Source organism: Cucurbita moschata, unplaced genomic scaffold (assembly GCF_002738365.1).
Source record: "Cucurbita moschata cultivar Rifu unplaced genomic scaffold, Cmos_1.0 Cmo_Scf00009, whole genome shotgun sequence".
Lineage (NCBI taxonomy): Eukaryota > Viridiplantae > Streptophyta > Magnoliopsida > Cucurbitales > Cucurbitaceae > Cucurbita > Cucurbita moschata.
Window position 1 is genome coordinate 1986141 of NW_019268525.1, and position 20802 is coordinate 2006942.

Consider the following 20802-nt stretch of genomic DNA (forward strand, 5'->3'; position numbering starts at 1 on the left):
GAATCGAGTCATTTAGTCCGTTCATATGAATATATCAATTTATTTACACCTGGGATATACATTTACTTCGAGCATTCAAAAGTATGCACGTAACAAGTCAAGAATCTCTATGAGAATTATTCTTTAACAATACCACATTGTTAGTAGCTTTTGAGGGAGGCCTATTGATCTTCTCTAATAATCTACTGAATACTAACTTTACTGGTATGTATGCTACAGTTGGGGGCCTAGATGATTCGGGTTTGATCAATCCATTCATTCGACAAGTTACACTATCATGCATTGGCACGTTACTATAATTCGGCTCGACAGTGATTGAAGACAAAGCTCTAGTCTTCTGGTTAGTTGATAGGCTTGCTTTCTTTTGACATCCTTTTTGGCAGCCTTCTGTCACGAGAAGGTCGGGGACTGTGAGGGCCGCTTGCCTCTTCACCGTCCAGTACTGTTGTCGGTAAACGAGTGCGAGGGATGCGAACATTTGCTGTCCTCCTTGCAGTCCTCCAAGCTGGTTGATTGCCTAGACTATCTGAAAGAAGAGCTTCAGAAATCCCGTCTTGTAGAGCTTCAATTTGAATAGGATGCCCAATTATAGCTTGCCCATTTAACTTGCTCACTAGTGATACAATAGGAACAGGCTCTTTCTGGTAATTTGCTTGGACTTTTAGATCAACCTCTGTTAATATAGTTCTTAACCTCCCACCAAAACGATGACATGTATCGTATAAGCGATGTTTCATGTCCCGATATCCTTTCAAATCAGGCTGCTGATCCTCCCAGTCCGACATGTAATTTCCTACAAGATTTTGATCCTTTGATGCCCTTTTTGACGTTAAGTAATACTCCTCTTCCATTGCCTCAGCTCGAGCTTGCTCTGTTGTGTCATCGAAATACTCCTTTTTAAGTCCAGCAGACTTTTTCGAAAGATTTCGAACGTTCCTTTTCCCCTTCAATTGCCACTTAGACATTAGGTCGTGATGATAAGCCATGTAATTATCTACTTCCTTATCCGACATGGAAGAATTAGAATCAGTCTCTAAATCAGAAGAGTCGTTTTCAGATGAACTAGAAGCATCATCTTCAACCAGGAAATCGAGCTGAGAAGGCAGAATGCCAAGTTCTAAACAGTTCGTTGACATCTCAACTTGGCCATGAGAGGATTCTTTGCTCTCCACTGAATCAACTGGAAGACGCATACACTTGCTCCTCTTTGCACCATCAATTTGCTTCATCCCTGAAGTCGAAAAAGAATACGATGCGTTAATCTAGCTGTTGCAGTCTATGTTGGCATCCTTCGGGGTCGAGAATGCGTCAATATACTAAAATCGAAAAGTGCTTACCGTTTGCATAGCTGTCATTTCCAATGCTACAAACACCATTGAGAGGAGCCAGAGCATCGGTATCACGTACAAGCGTTTCCGACAAGCTCTCGTCCTTGGTTTTGCTTCCGGATGAACATTCTCACCATTCAGTTGAGCTCCTTCACTTGCTTTACGACATGGATCTATAATTTCATTGTCATAATTTACATCTATGATTTTAGAAAACAGATGCGATTCAAAATGCCCATCGTTTATATCATCGATTTCGGTATGTTCCAAAGAAAGTATTCCCTTCTTTACCGGGGATCCAATCGTCGTTTGATCGAGTTTTCCTCGATCCTTTAGTAGCTCCTTCTCAAGTTCAAGAGCATGAAGAACAGCATCCTCCTTACGTGCATATTTCTCCCTCTTCTTCATTGGCATGCCTTGCGAGAACTCTGCCCTCTCAATACAATCATCAAACTCACCACATCGGAATGGCTTAACACGCTTGGACTTCTCTAAATTGTACCAATCCCTGATGAGAAGCATATGAACGAAGATATCAAAAACTATATAGTTTTACTTTATCCAATGAGTAGAGAATTCGAAGTAAAGAAGAAGGATCCTAACTTACACACTGGCGTCTTCTCTTCCAAGGAGCTTTACTGGAGTTCCAGATCGAGGTGAGCCAAGGTGCGACCATGAAAGCTCATCGGAACCCACAATTTTACCAGGCCACCATGAGCCGTTCCTCCTTCGAACCCACACGATCGAACCCACACCATAATCGACCGCACCACATCCCGGACTCCCCATTCTCTCTGTTTCAGTGAAAACAACATGTAATTTCAGGTCAGCCTCCGGCGAAAAAGAGTGAAGTTCGGAGAATGATCCGACAGTGCGCGGAGATGGAGGATCGCAAAGATCGATGCGGGTTATGATTAGGGTTTCCATTCAAATTTGGGGATTTTTCATTTCTAGGGCTCCTGAATCGAAATTCCCCCTCCGATTAATATCTCTTCCCACTGATTCAATCCGAAGCTTCGGATCCTTGAAGTTTCTGATCTCTTAATCATCTAGAACTGGTTTTGCTTGCAGACCTTGTCGTCCGTAATGTCTCTTCTGCTTGGATCCAAAATCGGAAAGGAAAACTCTCAGGAACCGACGACTCGGGTCGGGTCGGGTCGGGTCGTAGAGCGTTGTCGTAGTCGGGCAACTTGTCGTGCACGTCAGTTTGATGAAAATTATGAAATAACGATTACCGGATTTGGATATACGTGTAATTTTAAAATTTTTAATTAAATTGGATTAAATCTCTTAAAATAAATATCTAATTTAGTTCCTATAATTTTAAATTTTTTAATTAAATTTAATTAAATCTCTTAAAATAAATACCGACCACTATTATATAGGTAACTAATTCATATTCGATAAAAAATTTTTAGTTCGGTTAGTTGAAGCTCGTCGGCATTTTTATGACATTCAATTTACTTGCTATGATGCAGTGAGAGGCTCGCCCTAACCGGATAGGAATTTTGACCGAGGAATAAAAAATGGAGAGGGGAGATATTTCTACCCATTAGACAAACGAGGCCGGAGATGAGATTTTCGTCTCCGTCCTTACCCAATTCCCCGTCTCACCCGACCTCTTCCCCAATTTTTTATATATAAAATAAATAATTTATTTCCCGTCTCACCCTTTTTTTTTTTGTGTGAAATACCATGCTATGATATTAAATTTTTATTTTTTTTCGAAATTAGGTAAGTAATTCATTATATTATTATTATTATTATTATTTTGTGTGTGAACATTGTATCAAAATTTTGTTCAATTTTTTTAATAAAAATCATGTAGTAAAATGGTAATTATGCTTTTAATTTTTTTTTTGAAATAAAAAAATTAAAAACTCAGAGAAAATTGTGGCCCAATGTTCGGCAGAACTGGGCCTTCCCCCACAAGACCTTTTGCTATCATTTTCTTCCCCACTCGGTCCAAAGGTCTCGTCTGTAGCTCGCTTCAGTTGAGATCGTCTTCAACCTCGCGAGGTAAGCTCCATCGCTCGCTCGCTCGCTCGATTCTGCTTGCTCACTGTGTAAATTATTTTAAAGAAGCAACGGAAATGTTTATTTTCGCGGATTTTCAATCTTATTTCTCATTGTTCGTTATTAATTAGTTTTATTGTTCCATTTCATTTCAGTTTTAATATTGTTTGTTAGTTGTATTCTTGGTATGCCTATATAAAGGTTACGGTACTTTAATCACTCATCGATGAGAAAATTTCTCTTGGAATCATTTCTCTCTGTATATTCTGTTTCTTGCTGCGATTCTGTGAGTATCCGCTGTGGGCTTATTTGTAGTTAGGTGATGAAATTAATGGAACTTTGGAGGTCTCTACTCCTATAAAATTAGTTTGTGGCTTGTTTTCCTCGGTTTCGTTGGGATCCCCGTTTTGCAGTGTTATTTTCCCTGTTTCTAAATGGAAGTTTTGTTAGTATAGTTATGATTATTTCATAATGGAACTGCAATGGTTATATCTTTGTTAACATCTTAAGCAGGTGGAAAGTAGAGATCTCTTGATGGAGGTGCCACCGAATGAAGATTCTGAGCACCCAGTAAATTCTTCCATTGATACCGTTCATCCACAACAGGATAATGTGCTCCCTGATACCGTAAATGACGGGTATATAAGCACGTCACTTCTTGTATTTGCTGTAATGTTTATTTTGGGGGTCATGATGGTCGGTTGCGATCTTGTTATCTTAATATTGGTTGTAGCTTCTCCCACATTGTGTAGAATCGTTGTATCACTGTTAGTCAAAATACAACTTATATTGTAACCGCCCAAGCCCACCGCTAACAGATATTGACTGCTTTGGCCCGTATTGTCGTCAGCCTCATGGGAGAGGTTTCCACACCCTTATAAAGAATGCTTCGTTCCTCTCTCCAACCGATTAGAGTTTCAAATTGCTTGCTTTTACTTCGCTGATGTTTTTATTTTGGTTGTAATGGGAGCAAGTTTGGGTTTCCTTCAATTTCAGTTCGTTTTCTGAGGGCACCTTTAGCAACTAGTTAAAACTGTTTTTTTTTTCTTCCTTCTGAGTTTTTGTTCTTTCATTGCCTTTTTGTAGAGATTATAGTAGAGTATGGTTTCGGGATGATCCGTAGATTTATAGAGAGAGCATTTTATTTGCTTCTACCGTCAGTTATGTTTTATCTGTTTGAATGTGATTTTTTGAACTTGTAATTTTCAGAGTCATGGAGCAGAAGCAGGTAATCAATGAGGAAGAAATAAGAGGTACAATCGAAGCAATTGCATCCACGGGGAAATTCTGGTATTTTTCTTCTCCATCTAATTTCCATTGACTTAGTATGAGTATAAAATGCTGCATCAAACATCTGGTTAGAAGTTGTGAGATCCCATGTCGGTTGGAAACCAGAATGAAGCATTCTTTATAAGGGTGTTGAAACGTCTCCCTAATAGACGTGTTTTAAAACCTTGAGAGAAAGCCCAAAAGCGAAAGCCTAAGAGGACAATATTTGCTAGCTGTGTGCTTGAGCTGTTACAAATGGTATCAGAGCCAGATACTGTGCGGTGTGCCAGTGAGGACGCTAGAACTCCAGGGGGGTGGATTGTGAGATCCCACATTGGTTGGAGAGGGGAATGAAGCGTTCACTATTAGGATGTGGAAACCTCTCCCTAACTAACGCGTTTTAAAACCTTGAGGGGAAGCTCGAAAGGGAAAGCCCAAAGAGGACAATATCTATTAGCGGTGGGCTTAGACTGTTACAAATGGTATTAGAGCTAGATACCGGGCAGTGTGTCATGAGGACGCAAGACCCCAAGGGGGTGGATGGTGAGATCCCACATCGGTTGGAGATGGAACGAAACATTCTTAAGGGTGTGAAAACCTCCCCCCAACAGACGCATTTTAAAGTCTTGAGGGGAAGCTCGAATGGGAAAGTCCAAGAATGACAATATCTGCTAACAGTGACCTTAGGTTGTTACAGAAGTGTACAGATTTAGACCTCAAAATCTAAAGTGCTTTGATATGTTGAAAGAGGAGAATTATTGTTCTTGAAAAAACCTTCACAAATTGAAAGAATTAATCAGTTTAACATTTTCTTATTGTTTTGAACTTACAGTATATATGTGTGTATATGTATGTTATGTTCTCAGGCATGATTGGGAGAAATTGAAGAGCATGCTATCCTTTCAGCTGAAGCAGGTATGGGGAGGTACGCATGAATGCATTTCGTTTGTTATTTTCCAGTGAATGCTTTATGGTTATTGCATAGCGGGCATGCATATCATATTTGTTATATCCAGTTTTTTTTATGAAAATTTTGAAACCTTCTTATTTTCCTTTCTCTCCTGCCTTTGAAGGTGCTGTCCGAGTATCCTGAAGCGAAAGCGTCCGGTGAACAAAGTACTTTAGGGGAACCCTTCCCGGAGCTGGTAAAGCGGCTCGATGAAGGTTTATGAGCTTCTCCACTTCCTATTGTTTACCGTTGATTTATTTGTAAACTGTTTTTCTCTTCCTTTTGGTATTTTTGTTTTACAAAACTTATGATCACCGGAGAAGGTCTCGTTACTGTGTAACTTTGATGTCATGTCGGTCATGTAAATTCCTGATCAACAGTCGTTCTTTTGAAGCCTTAGTCGATTAGTTATTAATCTACTTGAGATGTGGGCGAGATTTAGAACTGGTAGTGTACTTGAGTTTGAAGCATTAGAATGAGACGGGCTCGTTCTAGTTTTTCCTTTTTCGTGTTTTTGTTCGTATAAGAAGTAGATTTCATTCAAATTCAAGGAAGAGGGAGACAGCATTTTACTTAATTCAATATGTTTTTTTGGATTGCAGCACTTCTTAGCTTCATTGAAGGTCCTCCATTTACCCTTCAAAGGATTTGTGAGGTGATTGTCCATGTTCACTACAATGCTATTTCTTTCTTTACATTTTCATATTTAATTTTTTTGTTCGTTCATTAATTATTAGTGAGACGGATAAAGAACGTGCTCCTTACCAACCTCGAACTCTTGTCAAACCTTATTAGTTAGCAGTTGTCCAAAAATTAGATAATTTTTATCAAATATCGAAATTTGACTAAATATTTTCTCTAAAATTGACGTCGAAACAGATCCTATTGGATGCACGGGGCGTCTATCCCAAACTCTCAAAGCTTGTGCTAGCCCTGGAAAAGGTATGGCGTTTTCTGGTGTCGATCTTCGGTTTGTTTTTTGTTTGGTTTTCTGATATTGCATTATTATTATCGAATCATGACGATTAATCTTGATGAGGTAATACTCGATATCATGTCTAATTATTTGAAGTTTACATTTATAGAATCTTTTGGTGACATCCACACTCGCCATCAGTCCTGCCCCGAGTCTACCGTCATCCAACAAAAAGCCAAATGAGTCGGAGGAGGCAGAGAAAGGTGTGGAAGAACAAAAGCATTCAGCAGATGTAGTAGAAAATGGAGTTGAAGGTGTAGGTGGAGACAGGGATGAGGTAATGACGGAGGTTGAAGAGGCCGACATGAATGATGATATGACAATAGACATAGCCCTTGAAGAAATAGTTGGATCATCTGAGACAACAAATTCGGCTGCAAACAGTAAATCTTAGCCTTCCTCAGTTCTGCTAATCTCTTCTTCTACGTCGAGGGAGCGACTCGACACGGCCGATAATCCATAGTTCTTTGACATGTCAATTTGTTCAATCCAATATAATTCGGCTCGGATGTTGCTTGGATGTTTTCTTGATTGGATATTTGAGTGATCACTATGTTCTTGGCTTCTTAACTTTTGATATAGCATAGTCCATCGGCCATTGAAAATGTGGTTTGTTCCCTTTGCAACTGTTGTTTTCTTCTAATCCTTCATGTAGAGAGAGAGAGAGAGAGAGAGAGAGAGAGAGAGGTGGGGGCTCGTGTTCCGAGTGTATCATCAAATCTTATTATGAAGTAGTAAAATAGCATGTTACAAGATTAGGCAGCAAAAAAAGAAAGGGCAGAATTTAGCACAACAAAGATTAGGCAGCAATGAAACTAAACTTGAGCATCTCTGTATGTCCATGGTTGCCAAACAATTTTCGTATAACAAAAAAAATCATTGCTCTTGTTGAGAGTCGAACTCAAGACCTCCCGCTTACTAAACGGGTGCTCTAACCAACTGAGCTACAAGAGCTTTCTGTTAACCAAATAAATCGTTTTAATATTTATAAAAATTATTTTATTAAACCTTACTTTATTCGCAATAAAAAAGAAAACTAATAAAATGAAATATATTTAATTTTATGCTAGATTAACATCTTATTCAAGGATCTGTTTACTAGTTTCATGTGTTTGAATAGCAAGAACCAAATTAAGTGAAACTAAATAACGATTTTTTAATTGTATCAATGTTTGAATTAAAATTGCTTAGCTTTTTCAAATAATTTAACCTTAAAAGTTACAATTTACTTGAATTTCTTTGCGCATTTAATAAAACTGAGTTATAATACTTCCAGCATCTGTTCAAATACTAAAACGGGGTTCTAACTAAAAGAAATGCGTTTTGGAGGAAATTCATTAATAATAAATATAACATAAATTCAGTTCAAGCGACCCCATTTGAAGGCAAATTTCTATGAACATCATAGTTTCTGGGTCATTAATCTAAATTGTCAAAAAAATTTGCTTTCCAAACGGGCGATTATATTACATCGCCCGGTCGAAAACATGAAAAGGAAATAAACAGTCCAGAGTTCAGAATTTCACCAAAAGAGGTTCCCATTGCAGAAAGGTAACGAATGCAAAACACGAGACGAGCAGGGCGTTAAAAGAAAGAAATATTATACCTATAAAAGAGAGAGTCCACACCACATCCATCCATAGTTGATGAGTACAAGAAAGATGACAACCCAATAGAGAGAATCTGTATGGACGAAAATATAACAGACTTCCCCTAAAGAACATTGTAAAGCAAAAGTTACCCTCAACAACCCAAGGAACAAAAGGGGCACAATAAGGGAATAATATTTCTGCACAACCCGCGCCAACACCTAACCAGCCGTATACATTACTACACCTATATAGGATGATGAATCATATCATTAGATATAGATGGAAAATAGGTTGGATCTAACAACATTGCAATACAATATCGATCTGGCTCGTGGATTCTGCAGCAGTAAATTGCGCACCTATCATGTGTTCTAACCCTATGATCAGCGAACTAAAAACTAAATACTTACTCCACATTCAACCTATATATAGGAATTACCCATCATCAGCAGTCAAACTACCACCGTCCCATGAGAGCTGTCTTTTTCAAGAAAATCACTTCCATCTGTGGGGGAAAAAATTCTGCAGAAACTGGAAAAACTAATTAGCAAAAAATATCCGTATAGCCTCCTCACATCCACAGATTTGATTTGGGGGGACTGCAAATCAAATGCCCACTTCAACCTCGCCAAAGTCCATGAGCTTTTGCTTCTGCACAGTAACTAGACATTCATGAGTCCACCATCTCATCTTGAATCTCGTTCGGAGCAATAAGCCCTGGAATAGAAAGCATCCGTTGCCGATCTCTTTCCCTCTGAGCAGCTGCCTCTTCAGCATAGAGGTCTTTATTATCCTGCAAATAGAATCGAAACCTCGTTAAGCATCATATTCATGTCTTACGTTAGATAAGCTTAGCTCTGGTACCACTTTTTGTTAGAATTCTCTATTCAGAAAGAAGATTAATAGATAGGGATTAGGGAGATCAGGGATGCCCAGATATAGATATAGATATAGATACACACACGCATACAGTTCTTCCCTCATGAGATAAGCCAAGTTGATAAGAGACTGTATGACACTTGGATTGCGAACACTCACGTTCTTTAGATAGAATACTCATCATAAACGATAAGAATATATTAATAGCAACAATAAACCTGGAAAAAATAGGGTAGTATTCTTTTTTTTTTTTTTTTAATGAAAACAGGATACAACATAGAAGGCAAACCTGTGCTGAAAATTCTTTGGATTGCACCAGAAAATCTCGAATGTGATTCTTAAACACAGAGAGGTCATTTCTTGAATCAAACAGTCCATTCACCATTTGAGTGACCTGAAAATTCCATTAAACAGGTTGATTTTAATAGAATGAAAAAAAAAAAAAAAAAAAACTACAAAAACGAAGACGAGGAGCAAAAAATGGATTGGGAAAGCTCATACTTCTGCTGCAGTCATGTTGGGGAATGAAGAACTCAGGAGCTTAATAGTGTACTCCCGAACAAAGGCCACGTTATTTGGGTATGGATAAGAAACAGTTGCAGCATCCCACAAAGGTTCGGTTAGTACACCAGACTCCGCCTGACATATAAAAAAAAAAATTAACACCATATTTTTTTCATCTAAAATTAATGAATTAAAAAGAAAGAACAAAACAATAACCTGTGAAGTAACCAAATAAATGGACGGTTTACATTTTAGTTAAAAGGTCATTAACAGAATGATTTCATTTCATAAGCAGGGGCTTTAACACAAAACATTACCAAGCAAAACAAGTGTTGGAGGACCAAGACATGCAACTTAAATCCAGGCTTGTGAAATGTGTCCGTCAAGACTGCAAATATTTCTTGCTCAATAGTCAAAAAATATGTTCGATAAAATTGATTGCAGAACTCGGAAGCCTGTGACAGCAGAAACAAATAAATTTTAGAATATCAAACAGCATATATCAGGATATGTAAAGATGGAATACATCAAAACATCACCTGAAAATTTTTTAACATCTCTAATAGTAGATTGAGCCCAGTTTCAGCAATATTCCTCTCTGTGTGCCGAAATGCCCATATAATTGAATCCATAACAAGCTTTAATTGCTGATGAGAAGACCCCACGTTCCAAATGAAAATAATAGTGAATTGCATACAACAAAAAAGAAGTGTAAGCAAGTTCAATAATTGAGGATGTAAAACAAAGTCAATAAAAGGGAAAATGTTGGTGTAAAACCTGACTTGACAGCCGAATCAAAGCAGGAAAACAATATGTAGCAATGGCTCGAAGCAGCGAAAAAAACTTTAGGCGATGCTCTGGATAATCTTCAAAATTTTTAGTAATCATCTGCAAACGCATACAATCAGAACACCTCCTAAAAATAAATAATGGTAAATAATGGATACATTAAAAGTATAAAGGCACAAAGCAAAGCTCAATTTTAAGCATAAAAGAAAAAGTCCACCAAAAAGAAAAGATTAAAAACCAAAAACAACAAATTAAACTGAACCACTGAACCAAAAGTCATCTGTAAGCCTCTCAAACATGCAACAATCTGTTATACAAATCCTCACCTCCAGCGTGCATTGGAAGACTGCTTCAAATATACGAGGCACATCCTCAATCATTGTATTCTTATACCTATATGAAAAAATTGTAAAAGAAAATTATGAAAATTACAAATTGGTGCAAATATAATTAAATAAAGCAAAACTAAAATCAAAAAGCATATTCTAATTCAACAAGTATAAATATCAATAAATAATGTAGCAAAAAGTATTTATTCCTCCCATAGACCTGACATTAAAATATAATGATCGATAAGTTGATATAATAGCAGAATATTGACATACTTATTTATAATTGTAGCGAAAAGAGATAAGACTTCTGATTCACGTGCATCTGGGAGATTCCTGGCGTAATCAAGAAGAATGGGTTCCATCATTGGGGGCACAAACTGCTTCCCAATTTGTGGTTGATCTTCAGCCTTGTCCAAGAATGTTTCGATAAGCTTTAGAGTTTCCCTCTTCACTGATCTGTTTCACCCATTTTTCCTCCTTGTTAAGCTATCATGACATGGTTCCAGGTAGGGAAATACCAGAGTAGAATTTAACAAGAATCACCATCATAAAAATTTACCGTAGAAGCTTAACATAGGACGTTTTAGATGCATAGGGCCCTCCTTCAGCAATGCTACTTGATATAAGCTCACTATACATTCTGTAGGAACATTCCAAAACCACAGAAACCACTTATGATAAGGAAGACAGATGTTAAATGTATAATTTTAAGTATCTTGCAATTTCAAGAGGACACCATAGGATGGGAATTAATATCAATACCTGTAGACATTGAGCATATCCAGAAAGATCAAAGATATCTGAGGTAAGAAATAAGTTCCCAGAGAACTGGCAACGCTTGTATTTGTCTACATGCCAGAATTTCACTTAATCAATTTATTATTCGATGAGAACCAAGTAATATAACAAGAATTCCATCTAAGAGCACCAAGTAATGGCTCAAACAAAATTCACAAGTTTAGTCATACCTGTAGTATATTGAGCACCGTTCTTATTACATCTTGATCTTTTAGAAAATCCACACTTTGGCGTGCCTGACCAATAATTTCAGCCCATTTCTGTGTAACGAGTAGCCACATAAACCATGCAAACAAACTATCACTAATAATGGTCAATACAACTGGATCCTTAAATAAGTCAATTTCACTTTGAAAAGAACCTGGTTTGGAAGCTCCATCAACCTCTGAAGGTACTCATCCCTCTTCTGTGGATCAGGTTCTGCTTGAATCATGTTGCCAACCTCGAATAACCATAAGCAGTGAGCAATTGCATGATATATGTCTAGTTCATACGGATTTTAAATAGAAACGTTTTATAGACATACAGATTCATAAAAAGTATGAATTTGGTGAGGCTCAAGATCTGCAACTGTTGTCGGAAGACTAGTAAGAAGTTCAGAAACAAATGGCTCATTTTCTCCAACCTGAAAATTAGAAGCAAAACATATTACAACAAACAAAAAAAAGGACTAAACCAAATAATGTTTACAAAAAAAAAAAAAAAAGTGTCCTTTCCTACCCAGGATAAACACGTGGGTCAGAGGTGCCATAAGGGGAAAGTTAAATACCTGTACAATGACAAACTTTCGCTTGCATTTTTGAACAATTTTTAAGAATGTGTCACAAGCCATATCCTGAAATTTATGAAAAATTAGAATGAGAAGCCGCTTTAAAATCAATTTAACATATATACTGACAAACAGATCAGCAAAAGAATGAGCTAAGAAAACCTAACATCAAAAGAACACCACGTGCATTTTTTGCAAATACTTCTTTTACCAGTTGTAATACGTAAAAAATCCATCGCCAAGCACTAAAAGATGACAAGAACTATGTCCTGAAATACTACAGGAAAAGCAACAATAACCTGCACTCCTGGATGTGTTTCGTGCATGAACTCAAACAACTTGTTCACGACAGTTTTCAAGAACTTCCAGTGAGCTCTTAAGAATCGTGGATACTGACCAACAACATACCTGTCAAAGGAACACTTTATGTGAATGCTAGGTCAAAAAGATCGCCAATACATTCGAAATTAAAAAATGAATAGGTTAACCATTAATGATTAAGCTTTTCGCATTATTAATTCATCAACCATTCCCACAAAATCAGAACGCCAAATTCAAATGTAAAACATAAAAATATTTATCTAAAAAACGGCATGCTTTTTAATTTGAAATATGTGAGCAAAGTTCAGCCCAAAAAAGGGTAGCTCCAGTGAGTGATGCGATAATCCTTACATGATGTTACTCGCAATAACAGCTTTATTATCCTTTCCCTTGGTAATTTCACACAAATTCAACAAATCACGTATGACCATCACCAAGAATCTGTTCTCCTGAAAAGGTCCAAAAAATGAAAAGATTTAAGATACAGAAATTCAGATATGAATCAAAAAATTTGTAATTAAACCTAAAGACCAAATTCTCCAGAATGAATATAGAAAATATACCTGATCCTCCATCATGGAACCAGAGATAGACCCAATAGCCCAGCATAGTGTGTTTAAGTTGTTCCATGACCAATCTTCACCACTGAGTTGTCTACTTAATTTCTTTAGCATCTGTCTCAGAACGATATTTTTTAAGTAGAGAGAAAAAGAGAGGGAGATAAAAAGGAAGGAGAGACTTGCCATGAGCTTAAAAGTTACAACTTAAGAAGCAGTAATACTTTGCAAGAAGGATCTTCCATCACATTTCAACTTAAAATCCACACATGCTTATTGGAAGGGCGAAAACAACAAAGAGCCACACTAAAATTTAAAAAAATAAACATAAAAAAACCTTTTGCATCACATGTTCAAATAAATAAAGGGGAAAATCACGCATGGACTTCGAAGATTTTGATGTCAGAGACAAGGCTTCGATAAGAAAATAAACTACATTTAGCCAAAAAGTAAATAGTTACCTGCTTTTCAGTGTCATCGTGATCAAGGTGCGACAAGTAAATTAATGTCTCTCGCATGCTCTGCAACCATTAACATAATTAACCAAAGCTATGGAAAAGAAATGCTTATTTTGCTTGTCTTAAAATAGCACTACCAATTCCTTAAAAATGCACAACACCAACGTACTATTACTGTTACATTTTCATAGAAGCAGAGCAGATGAACTTTTTTTAAAAATCTACAACCAAAAATCATAAGGGAACCTTTAACAGAGAACCAGATTCAGTAGTTTAGACTGACAACCTTGTATTGAACAAGGACATCATTATCCTTCATGGTTTCTCGAACAATGTTACCGTTCTCATCCTCAACAATGAGAACCTCCTCTGGTTTAGCCATGCGACAAATCATAAGCATTCTCAACTTTGACATAGGACCAGAATAAAGCTGCCTCCTCTGCATGAGTTGAGAACCAAGGCCATCAACCGCACCAGAGAGCAAAGGCACCTGTCACATAACTCTAATATAAGAAACATTTCCACATATTCCTGCAAAAACACCATCGAGGAAATGGTGGTTGAACTTGAAATTCCCAACATCAGAGAACAGGGAGGAAAAATATTCCCGAATTACATAAAAGTGATCCATGAGTATTTCATTTTTTATTTTAAAAAAATGCAATAAGAAAACCTAATAATAAATTTCACCATTCCAGATATTTCAAATGTTCCAACATTTTTCCAGCCAGACATTTATATTATAATCAATTGCCTAAAAGAGATATTTACAAACGTAGTCATTTTGCACATCTAAATACACCTTAAATCATAACAGAGGTAGATAACCAATTGAACAAAAAAATTTATACCGCACAAAGTTCAAGGACACAAATACTCAATTAACCACAGTGAAACCGGCGACCATTAGACAAACACAGCATGACCGCCATACCTGCAATCCCATCATATTGGCGGACACAGCAGGGTTATCCATATTATGATGTGCCTCAAACAGTTCCAGAACCAAGGAGTTCCAATAATCCAAGCATACCTGTATACTCACGCAACAAGAGCAGGGTAACCACAAGTAAAGATATAGCATATTTTGTTTGCAAGGCCATATGCGTACATGAATGCTTTCACGAATGTGGGGGAATTAAGATTGAAAAACAAGCAACTCACCTTAAAAACCTCGGTGTCATCAACATATGAAATGTTAATAAGATATTCGAGACCCATTAGCAATGCAGATATACTCTCCTGAGTGGATTCCAGAACTCGAATATGTGACTGCACAAATAAATAGAAATATGATCATAAAATGGTGAAAAAAAAAGTTCCCATATTTTTATAAAATAAGCAAAAATGACAATAGGAGTTTCCTCCTCTTCTAATAATGTAAGATCATCAACCATGATTGCAACATTAATTATTCAATCTCTGATTTACAGATCCCATGCCACCCACATAATACAAGACGGGACTGTATTTTCAGGGCAGGACAAATCTATGCTTTGTGACACACTTCAAATTAGGGTTTCCTATGGTAAATTGTTAGTGATTTGATTCACTCTTTCAGTAGCCTTTTTTATTGGTATGGCCTTGTTTTTGTACAGTTCATCCTCTTTGTTCTATCATCTACCTTACCAATTTCATAATATAAAAAGACAATAAATGAATTGGCAAGAACATCCATTGTCAACCACTACTGCCAAGTTCATGCGTTCACTATCTTTTTCTTTTTCTTTTTTTTACCTTTTACCTTTTTGTGTAGGAAGCAGGAACCATTTCATGGATGTATGAAACAGATACAAATGGAAGTTCTACCAAAGCGGTTACAAAAACACCTCCATTGTGACAGGAGGGTTGATAAGCTATAACTACAAAATGGAAGTGAAAGATGACTCCAACCTCAGCTACAAAGTTCTCACGTTCCCATTCTCAAATCATGTCATCAAGCAAAAAGAAACTTACCTTGTAAAATGAAGTGAAAAACAGAGCCAAGTTCTGAATAAAAGCCTGGTAAAATAACATAGAAGTCAAATTTAGTTAGCTCAGGAGGAAAAACAGGTATAAATTACAAAAAAAAAAATAATAATAACCTAATGGTACCTGCTCCTCACTTGATCCATGAGCATAGGCCTCTGGGATGTTTGTACTAGGTGGAAGAATATTCTGGTTTCAAAGAAGCATCAGTTAGGTTCAAAAAATAAAAAGTTAAGGTTGGATAGAAGAGGATCAGAATTGCTAAAATATTTTTTCTATTGAAGAACAAAGCTTTCATAGAGAATAAGACCCGAGAGACATTACAATAAATGCTCATACCATCGAAGATCTAAGAGACAAATCTTAACACACCTGTAATTGCACCATGAATATATTATACATCTTAACGTACTGCACATTGTAATAGTCCCCAAAATTTAGAGCTGCCACCTAAAGTTGCCCGAGGGAACCCATGCACACAAAAAGAACAAAGGATGAGAATTCTCAAGAGTTTAAGATAACACATTTCTTAAAATAGATTGAACAATTTACCTCCGTTAGACATTGGAGAGTTAGATTACGATATGATGGGACCGGGAAAAACTTCAGCAATGTTTCAAGCTGCAAGAAAAAAATGAAAGGTGGATCTTTGTTCAAAGTGGACCTCCATCCAGAACTCATCACATGAAGAGAGATAATACTTACCAATGGGGATTCAAATATATATCCCAAAGGAATCCATGAAAGGAAAGCATGTAATGTTGATAATGTTGCACGGATAAGTTCAGTCCTTTGAGATGCTGATAGCACAAATAAGCATAACTCATGGATGAGTTGAAACTCGCTGTGAACAATGAAAGGTATACAGAAATTAGGTTAAATTAAGAAGTGTGTTAACAACATAAAATCAGAGTTCAAGTGTCTTTTAAAATGAAACAAATAGTAATAAATAACTTCAACCAAAACTTGACGTCTGTGATTGGAATAAACTTAAAAATTCAACAACGGACAACTTAACAAGAATTATTCACAAAACAATAATAATAAAATATACCGCACATAAGGATTCAGAACAAATGTCACAGAAACCAAAGTGGACTGCAAAGCATCACTTGACAAGAGACCAAACGTATTGGAAAAATACAAGCAACTTACCTGTTCAAAGATTGTTTAAGCTCCTTGATTTTTTGTTGCGTCATCTCTCCCCTTGAGAAGTCAAAGACCTCTTCACTCAAGAGCTGAAAAAATTATAAGAGCAAAAAAGACTGTCATCCCTGTAAAATGAAACAGCATATGGTCAAATAAATAGAAGTTCAGAAAACTACTTTTAAAATCGCCATGCAGTTCTCACAAATTGTTTCACTAGTTTTAGCTGCTGAAACAAGGTCTGGAACAAAGCTTCTCCATCTGGCTGGCCATTCATGCTTTAATATCTGAAGTCAAATAAAAATATTAGACATTCTCATCCATCCGGCTGGCAACTCATGCATGGAGAAACTTCTGGTATAAGTTAGCAATATTGGTTCCAAATATCATCTCAATAAGGGCACCAAAAACAAAGTATTATATCTCATCAACCCTCTACAAACAAGAGACATGTCACAAAACTCTTCTTTTCTTTTTTTTTTTTCTTTTTTTTTGTTTGTAACATGAAACAAACTTTCCATCGACAAGTATAGAGGAGGAATGAAACCACTCAAATCCAACGAGGCTCACAGAAAAAACTACTCCAATTTCCATTATATATATATATATACACATACATACATACATACATACATATATACATATCTATGTATGTATGTATGTATGTATGTATATATTGCATGCATCAACAGGACTTCAACAATTTGATAAACTCCCAATGATGGTCCGACTTTTACTTTTATCCTCAAAAGTTCTCAAGTTTCTTTCCAACAGGATTTCATGAGGTAGCCAATAGCCATGATTGTACAAGTCAAAGGACCAGCAAATTTAAGGCCTTCCTTAGGTGAGACGCCCATAAAGATGTTTCTCCACACAATCATGATTGTGGTTGTGGAACCAGCAAGAGATACCAAAAGTAGTGAAGAGTTTAGCACATCCACAAAACAAATGAAATAAAAATGAAGAAAGCACCATAAAGGTATAAAATAAAAATTGAAGAAAAGGCCTCCGCTGTCTTGCGCGTAACAGTGGTAAATAATACACCTAGGGAGCAGTAGAGAGAATGGAGGTGTCTTTTTTTAATCAAGCCAACAGTTTGACTGCCATTACCACTACGCAGAAAAACTTTTTAAAATGAAGCACCCTAAATTATTTCTCTACAGAAAACATGATATGGAAACAAGAAGAGTCCAGGAGAAAAAACTAAGAAATACCTGAACCAAGATGATGTTAAGCTTGTTGACATACAGTCTTTCCATTCGAAAGGAAGCTTCATTACTTGAAAGCTATACAGGATCAATCGTAGAACATAACCTTATTTTTCAGTATGAATAGAGAAGAAATATATAATATTCAATAACCAACCAACCAAAAAAGAGAGGATTACATAGTTCTAACCTGCACAATCACATCAGATACATAATTCTTCATTCCATCTCTTTGTTCAACCGGTAGCGCATTCCATCTATATTTTATTACACCTTCTAGAACCTGTCGATGTGGCAATCAGCATATCTTATTATATTTGAGCAACTTGTAAAAGAATGTAAAAATCTTAATTGTCCATGGAGACTAGTTGGATTAAGAATCCCATCGTTGTTCGGAGGTGGGGAAGTTTAGAGACCATGAACGGATGACAAAGTAAGGATACGAGAGGAGTTGAGACATCAGAGAGATTAATTAATGATTATAGCAACAAACTAAGTTAATAAACTCGAACTCATGCAATTAATTTGAGACATTAAAGTGCCACAAAGGTCGTTTCCAAACTTTCAAGAAAAAGAGATGCAAAAAGAAGAGAGAAGAAGCCATCCTCCTGAAGCTAAGATATCACATATAACAACTCCAATTACCATAAGCTAAGAAAAAGAGAGACAGTCTGTACACAAAAGAACATTGATGCCTTTGTTACTCCGAAATCAATGTCTGGTATAAAAACAGCGACTTTATGAATATCGTAACGTTCAATTTTACTACATCAAATAAAATATTTTTACGTAGCATTGCGACATACCTGTAAGGCAAAGAACTTAGTGTTTAAGCTCTTTGTATTTTGTAAAATGTGCACAACCTGCAGCCACATGTCCGCATTATTTTGTAGGTCCCTTAAAATTTGATCTGCAGCACTCCTCTGAATAGACATAACGTGCATGCGAAAAAATTAGGTGGTCGATATTTTAAACCAAAAATAAACGATCACGTTAAATGACATAAGACAGTCCAGGACATCTCCAAATGATATAAGTTTTGCGTGGAATTGGAACAATGAATAGATATTCTTTTCCAGGTGAGTGAGTGGGTGGATTCCCTCTAAAAGAGTGCGCATTGCATGGTTCATAACTAAGCCTAGATACGCGTCAACTAACCAGAACGTATGCATTTTCCAATTCCGAAGTACAATGCAACAATTGAGATAGGAACCAGGACAATGACAGGTGCTCTGGGTATACTAAATCAAACTAGAAATTTCAACAGCCAGGCATAAATAAGAAAGGAGCATTTTTGCAGCATGAGCATAGGTGGGAAGAGGTGAGGCGGAGTATACGTCATTCTGATAAACTCAGTCATCTAGTACAAGAACTAAAACCCTAAATTACTACCCCATAACCACAAACACTAAACCCTAAATTTCCGAAACTTCTTCACCAATATTCCAAGAGAAGATTCAAAGACAATGCCCTCAACCATCACATTCGAACAACACAAAAAAATAAAAAAAATAAAAAAATAAAAAATAAAAACCGAACTCCCCTCAGCTCATCACTCGAACTAACCATCAAACAAAAATGTCCAACCTTCTCCAAGAGAACAAAGCACGACAAAATATATATAAACAGGCGACGGAACTCACCTCTTCCTTAGATCCAGTACCATAGAAGGCCGCAACAGTTGCATCGAGCAACGGGACGTCAATCGGCTGACTCAAATCCCTGAGCTTCTCTGCTGCCATCGTTTAAGATCAAACTGAAAACCTCCAAAACGGGCACCAGCTCCGACCAAAAGGCTCCGAGCAAGAAAAACAAATACAGGGTACTGTAGGGAGTTCCCAAACCCTAAAGACAATGAGAGTGAGAGAGAGAGAGGCAACAAACAAAAAGAAAAGCTATGGAGAAAAGGAGGGAAAAATAGAGGGAGGAGAGAGAAATGGGGGAAGAGAGAGAATAAGAGATTATACGTAGAGAGAGAAATATGAAACGGAAAGTAATCTCTAGAGAGAGAAAGGGAGAGAGGGAAAACGAAGGACTGCTTAAAAACGAAGCAGACTGTCTAAGGCTGATCGACACGCCCAGTCCTAACTTCGAACTGTGGTTTTTATTTATTTATTTATTTATTTTAATTTGAAAAAATATTTGGAATGTGGACATTTTAAATTTTAATTGTAATTTTAGAAATTTAGCTTATAAAAATTAAATTAAATTAATTAAAATCTTTTAATATTTGTATTTTTTTTACTTTTTATGTGAATTAAATAATTTTGTGTGGGCATGTGAAAAATTATTTTAATATTTTTGTTTTTTATTTTTTTAATGTGAATTAAATAATTTTGTGTGGGCATGTGAGAAATTATTTTAAGTTATATGTTTTGGAATATTATAAATAATTTAGGATATTAAAATTGGTGTGTTGAATGCATGAGATAGGTTTAAAATGGATTCAATTTTTTCTTCTTTTTTTTTAATGTTTATTTTAAAAAAAAGGCAATATTTGAAGTGACATTTTGATTTCAAATCTAAATGATTTTATTTTGAATTCTTGAAATTAAATTAAAACTTTAATCCCGAAAAAAAAAATTGATAATTTCTCAAAACAGGAAATGAAATGAAATAGATAGCAAAAAAGAACTATTAGAAAAATATATTATTTGGAAATTAAAAATAAAAACTAACAAGAACCCATGAACCAACTCCATTAGGAAGTTGTTCGAATTTTCGAGTCATCACGAGTTTTTTACGGCCTCCATTGACACAATTTCAGTATTCACCAACAGTAAAAAAGTCGGGCAAGTAAAAATGAGCCACAAATTCACCTCCAGAAGATGAACAGCAAGAATTCTATACACAAAGTAAATAAAAATTAACAAGAATCCATGAACCGACTCCATTAGGAAGTTGTTCGAGTTTTCGAGTCATCACGAGTTTTTTACAGCCTCA

General features: G+C 36.3%; 2 protein-coding genes, 1 non-coding gene and 1 pseudogene across 7 annotated transcripts; 1 reads left to right on the top strand and 3 right to left on the bottom strand.

Moving 5' to 3' along the window:
• Positions 1–11: 11 nt before the first annotated feature.
• On the bottom strand, positions 12–2427 carry LOC111447824 (annotated as a pseudogene).
• Positions 2428–3243: 816 nt separating this feature from the next.
• On the top strand, positions 3244–7159 carry LOC111447827 (serine/threonine-protein phosphatase 4 regulatory subunit 2-B-like). Of its 5 annotated transcripts, none has more exons than XM_023087175.1 (8): positions 3244–3347; positions 3858–3982; positions 4554–4634; positions 5480–5528; positions 5687–5777; positions 6165–6217; positions 6442–6504; positions 6648–7159. In XM_023087175.1, the coding sequence occupies exons 2-8, from the start codon at positions 3879–3881 to the stop codon at positions 6930–6932; spliced, it is 726 nt and encodes a 241-aa protein (XP_022942943.1). In that variant the 5' UTR covers positions 3244–3347; positions 3858–3878; the 3' UTR covers positions 6933–7159. The 5 variants fall into 5 exon arrangements, with proteins under 5 accessions (XP_022942943.1, XP_022942944.1, XP_022942945.1 ...); XM_023087176.1 differs by having other exon boundaries at positions 3299–3347; positions 3855–3982; XM_023087177.1 differs by lacking the exon at positions 3244–3347 and adding an exon at positions 3358–3394 and having other exon boundaries at positions 3855–3982.
• A 259-nt stretch (positions 7160–7418) lies between these two features.
• TRNAT-AGU lies at positions 7419–7492 on the bottom strand. Its single transcript has one exon. It is a non-coding gene; the product is annotated as a tRNA-Thr (tRNA).
• A 628-nt stretch (positions 7493–8120) lies between these two features.
• On the bottom strand, positions 8121–19816 carry LOC111447823 (protein EXPORTIN 1A). Its single transcript, XM_023087169.1, has 33 exons — positions 19503–19816; positions 18666–18782; positions 18050–18142; positions 17866–17937; positions 16831–16938; positions 16661–16743; positions 16211–16349; positions 16058–16126; positions 15878–15955; positions 15632–15694; positions 15494–15538; positions 14702–14809; positions 14472–14570; positions 13824–14027; positions 13541–13600; positions 13086–13196; positions 12874–12971; positions 12501–12609; positions 12202–12267; positions 11959–12057; positions 11794–11874; positions 11603–11692; positions 11397–11482; positions 11194–11274; positions 10908–11090; positions 10629–10695; positions 10291–10401; positions 10053–10160; positions 9831–9968; positions 9511–9648; positions 9299–9403; positions 8755–8923; positions 8121–8652 (listed from the first exon to the last, which is right to left on the bottom strand). Exons 1-32 carry the CDS (start codon positions 19599–19601, stop codon positions 8801–8803), a joined length of 3231 nt encoding a protein of 1076 aa, XP_022942937.1. The 5' UTR covers positions 19602–19816; the 3' UTR covers positions 8121–8652; positions 8755–8800.
• Between the last annotated feature and the right edge of the window lie 986 nt (positions 19817–20802).

Bases quoted from the DNA above. Each gene is read 5' to 3' on its own strand.
- LOC111447827 (XM_023087174.1), top strand. From the start codon at position 3,571: ATGAGAAAATTTCTCTTGGAATCATTTCTCTCTGTATATTCTGTTTCT. The intron at 5,529-5,686 runs GTATGGGGAGGT...CTGCCTTTGAAG, and splicing joins TATCCTTTCAGCTGAAGCAG to GTGCTGTCCGAGTATCCTGA. The intron at 5,778-6,164 runs GTTTATGAGCTT...TTTGGATTGCAG, and splicing joins GGTAAAGCGGCTCGATGAAG to CACTTCTTAGCTTCATTGAA.
- LOC111447823 (XM_023087169.1), bottom strand. From the start codon at position 19,601: ATGGCAGCAGAGAAGCTCAGGGATTTGAGTCAGCCGATTGACGTCCCG. The intron at 13,197-13,540 runs GTAACTATTTAC...GTTCTGAGACAG, and splicing joins ACGATGACACTGAAAAGCAG to ATGCTAAAGAAATTAAGTAG. The intron at 10,161-10,290 runs GTTTTACACCAA...TCTTCTCATCAG, and splicing joins TGATTCGGCTGTCAAGTCAG to CAATTAAAGCTTGTTATGGA.